The 4,341-nt window shown below is 43.1% G+C and overlaps 1 protein-coding gene across 1 annotated transcript; it reads left to right on the top strand.

The window, feature by feature from the left end:
- The first annotated feature begins 1,616 nt into the window (after positions 1 to 1,616).
- Positions 1,617 to 2,890, top strand: LOC123510712. Its single transcript, XM_045266046.1, has 4 exons — positions 1,617 to 1,702; positions 1,981 to 2,063; positions 2,442 to 2,557; positions 2,698 to 2,890. Exons 2-4 carry the CDS (start codon positions 2,004 to 2,006, stop codon positions 2,888 to 2,890), a joined length of 369 nt encoding a protein of 122 aa, XP_045121981.1. The 5' UTR covers positions 1,617 to 1,702; positions 1,981 to 2,003.
- The last annotated feature ends 1,451 nt before the right edge of the window (positions 2,891 to 4,341 follow it).

Raw genomic sequence — 4,341 nt, 5'->3', positions numbered from 1 at the left:
GGGAAGAGTAAGAGGGAGCGTGCGCCAAGTAGGAGGAGGAAGAGGAGGAGGAGGATAAAAGGGAGGGAAACGAAGTCAACCATTGATATGAAAATAAAATCTCTTACCATAAAACACACACACACACACACACAAGCAGGTGGAGTTATTGATACGGTTCTAAAGTGCACCTGTCTGTCGCTCAGTGCATTATTCAGGTGTTCAAGGCAGCAGAGGTTGAGGTGAAGAGGTGACAGTAATGAGGAGGCCTTCCCTGTAGAAACAACGTGCAGGACCGGCTCGTCATTATCGGTGTCACCGTGTGGTCTCCTTTGTGCGTCTGTCTCGTGTTGCTCGTCTCGTGTGCTGCAGTCATTCAGTGTGCCCTTATTAGTGCTATAGTGAGTGGTGGTACTGTTTTGTTGGTCGATTCTTTTTTGTGGTTGCGATTCTTGTTAGTGTTGCTGCTGTTATTATTATTACAACTATCATTATTATTGTTTGTCGTTCTGTTCCTACTACTACTATCACCATTATTACTGCTACTGCTGCTGCTACACTATTTTGTCACTTGATGAATCAACAAAAGTTGTAACTCTCAAAATCTTACTGTATTTTGTAAGGGGGTTGTCAACTTATTAGCATGTAAGACTTTAGGAAAACGCAAAACAAGGATTTAGGCTACATTGAATCACTTTAGGTTAGGGTTGCCATAGTCCTCATTTTCCCGGACATGTTCGGAATTTAAGTGTTGAAATCTGCGTCCCAGGGAGACTTCTAAAAAATGTTTAGATGTCCAGTTTTAGCTTCCATCAATAACTAAAAAAAAAAAATAATAGCATTTTTCTAAAGGTCTCTCTCTCTCTCTCTCTCTCTCTCTCTCTCTCTCTCTCTCTCTCTCTATATATATATATATATATATATATATATATATATATATATATATATATAATGAGCTCTGAGCTCGTTCCGTAGGGTAACGTCTGGCTGTCTCGTCAGAGACTGCAGCTCATTATTCTCCCTTTTCTCAGTTAAAAATGAATAGTCTACAGCCATTTGGTGTGACAGTTATCGCTCTACACTTGTAAAATTACATCATGTTGTCTAAAATGTAATGCATAGAATAAGTTAATCAAGCGACTTCTTGACCAATTTGAACCACAGATGATTAAACAAAGTATGATCTTTCTAGTATTGATGGTTAGTGATTAGTGACTAAATGTGTTGCAGGTGTTTTGTTGTGCCTCTAAGTATTAATGAAGTAATCTACCATCTTATTTTTGTGAAGTAAAATGTTGAAGTGTTTTCATAATTCAGTCTGTCTGTAATGTATAATGGGTTTTGAATTCCTATGAGGTTTTGGAATAGATCATTCGGCGTGAAGCTTGTACGGTATCGAAACACCACCCCCGAGGCCTCACTCACCCTCAGCCTTTTTCACGGTGTTTGTTGCCGTGTCTGTGTATCTATATACTTTTAATTGATGGATTTAAAGTTGCATTAAGAATGTAGGTCTTTAATAAGGTTAACAAGGTTAGTGCAAGGTGGACGGGTGGTGCTGATGGCTGTCTGAGCTCAGAGGTTGAATTGGGGATTCGAGACGGAAGTCGTTGGGTGGATTGGGGGATGGAGGAGGATAAGAGGTGAGGAGAGGAAGCCGACAGCGCTGCTCATTCTAGTCTGCAGGATAGCAAGAAAGATGGTGGAGCTGCTCTGCATGCAGGTAAGAGGAAGTGTTTGTGATGTGTGGAGTTAAAGTATGAGGTGGTGGGTTCTCGAGTCCTTAGCCTAAAGAAGATCAGGGATAAAGGTGGATGTGCTGCTGTTGTGTACTAAGTGTACGATACGAGTTGGAGCAGATTATATATAATACCTCTATGTACTGTCTCGTAGGAATAAACTTCTCGACATGAATGGTAAGTGCTGACATATCAATTGCTTCAGTATACTGCTATACGGTAATTTGATATTCCACTTTTTTTTTCATTCATTAACGCATAGGCTGGTTGAACGACGGGACTGCTATGTGGCGTGGCACGGCGACTCGACGTCTCCGCCAGCGTCAACCAGCTGCAGGTACCAAGGTATGTTGTGTGGATGTGATCATAAAGTGTTTAATCTTGTAAAGAGGTTATGCGTACAAACGCGGGAGTAAGTACTCTTTGATGGGTGGTTTCAGTAGTATTATGTTAAGTATTCATTAGGTATATGTAGATTGGCTGGATCCGTGACGGGGCTGCGTGTGGCGTGTCTGTGTGGCAAGTGATACGAGTACGTGGTTACAAGCGTCTCTACTAACTCGCTCTTCTCTACCAGCGGTAAGTTAAGAATAGTGTTAAGGATCGTTACACGAGTGATCGTTATCGATTTGCAATATTCTTTAGACGTACAAGCTTATGAATATAGGTGTTACCTTATCTTGTGTGCTATCTTTAGCGTTTTGGTGATCTTCTCATTACGAGCAGGTGACTACTGTCTGGCTGACTGCTTGTTGGACGCGTGAGGCAGCGGTAACTAGTTCAAGCAAGCACGCCTATACTACCTCGTCTCCTCAAATCTGTGGTCGACCGCCAAGCAGGCATGGTAGCTGTTTAATTTATAAGTATGGGTCAGATGAAGTAAATCTCTATTTGCAATACTTACCTAAGGAACGAGCTATTACTTGTTAGTGGTATAATTCATGGTTTTAAATTACGTGGTATCTTTATTGTGGTACAGAGTTAGCGAAGTGACTGGAGTTGATAATCGTGTGCAAATCAACTACATGGCAGCCAAGCGGAGCTGTGACGGGTGGCGATGGTACGTCTATATGCAAGCGTCCCCTTCAAGCACTACAGCTGAGCCTGGTCGCATTGTCGAAGTAAAAAGTCATTTATTCGCAGGTAACATCGTTAAATGGGAGAGATTGTAGGCACCAATCGAAAAGTTAGCAACATCCTCCTCCTCCACCTCCTCTCAAATAACCACAAATACCACCACAGTGGAACAGTGTAACATATCACCCTCATCACCACCATTATCATCATTAACATCACTGGCATCATCATCAACGGCTTCATTATCATCCTCATCACCCAGCACAGTCACCAACCGACAAGTCAACACCCACCCGACATGCCACACACATAAGAAGCTCGCCTCATCAGCACACGCCACATACCACAGAACTCCAGACAACACACACAGCTGCATGACCCTCGTCATAACAATATATATAAAACAAATTACCTTATAGAATGGAAATGAAGTTATTCCTTATGATTATGGGAGGAGGCCACCTTCACGTAGATTCCAGCTGGTATAGTTTTAAAATAGCACTACAGCCACTACTGCGGCTGTTCTGTGTGGACTCGTCCTCGCAAGTGACTGACTCTGTGTGTGAACTGTGATCTAACCGTCCGAAGGTCTAAAACGTGTACGCGTAGTAGACGAGTGAGTGGAGACTGGGGAGAAAGGGGATGGGGTGGGGGGGGGTGAAGGGATGATACAAGTCACAGGGATGATTGTGTACATGAATCGAACATGAAAGAAAACCAGCCTGCCACCAGACTGGCTCCATTCCAAGCACACCTATCCATGGGACGGCAGATTGCCCTAAAATTACCCTAGTTTATGCATTACCGTAAATACTACCCTAAGAATGGTTTAATTACCCTAGTTTAGGGTATTTTACCCTAAAATGGAAGCACTGGGCCCGCGAGGCGCCTCGGCGTTGAGCCTGGGATGGACAGTTTTGGAATCCACACACTTCGTGGTACGTGTCTGCCAGCGACAAGTAGATGTGTTAAGTGTGATGATAAATAAAAGTACCCCTCAATTTGTAGTTATAAGGACCTTATATTTTTAAAGTTTAGCTTACCTAATGATATGTTTGTTAAATGTTGCAGGGTTGGGTGGACGTTTGACGGTGACAGACGGCGTTTGTCTCAAGCGAGGCGCAACAAACCGTTGTCGTACTGGAGGTTGTGGCGTCTGCCAAGCAGCAACGAGGATGATGATGGATGGGTGTTCACTACGAATAGTTGGTTGACTCGTGTATCGTGCCAACCTCGAGTGAGGCTGAGGCTACATGTGAGGCTGAGGTGGCGGTACAGTAGTGTCACATGCGCGCTGTTTCTATGTAATACTAGCCTAGCGGTAGTGACCAGTGCCACGATTTGTTGTAATACTTTTTGACTGGCAGGTAGTGTGTATAATAGTGATCAGATGTTTGAAGTGTGTAATAAATACTAGCTTAGCGGACAGCGGTAGTCTATAGTGACTAGTGCCAGGACTTGCTGCTATACTTTTTTGACTGGTAGTGTGAATATTAGTGGTGTGATGGTTAGTTAATTGTTTACAAGTAACTTGGGACTTCATCCA

This window comes from Portunus trituberculatus, chromosome 30 (genome assembly GCF_017591435.1).
Source record: "Portunus trituberculatus isolate SZX2019 chromosome 30, ASM1759143v1, whole genome shotgun sequence".
NCBI classification, from domain to species: Eukaryota; Metazoa; Arthropoda; class Malacostraca; order Decapoda; family Portunidae; genus Portunus; species Portunus trituberculatus.
The sequence above is the reverse complement of the archived record's forward strand: the minus strand, read 5'-3'. Positions and strand labels throughout refer to the sequence as shown.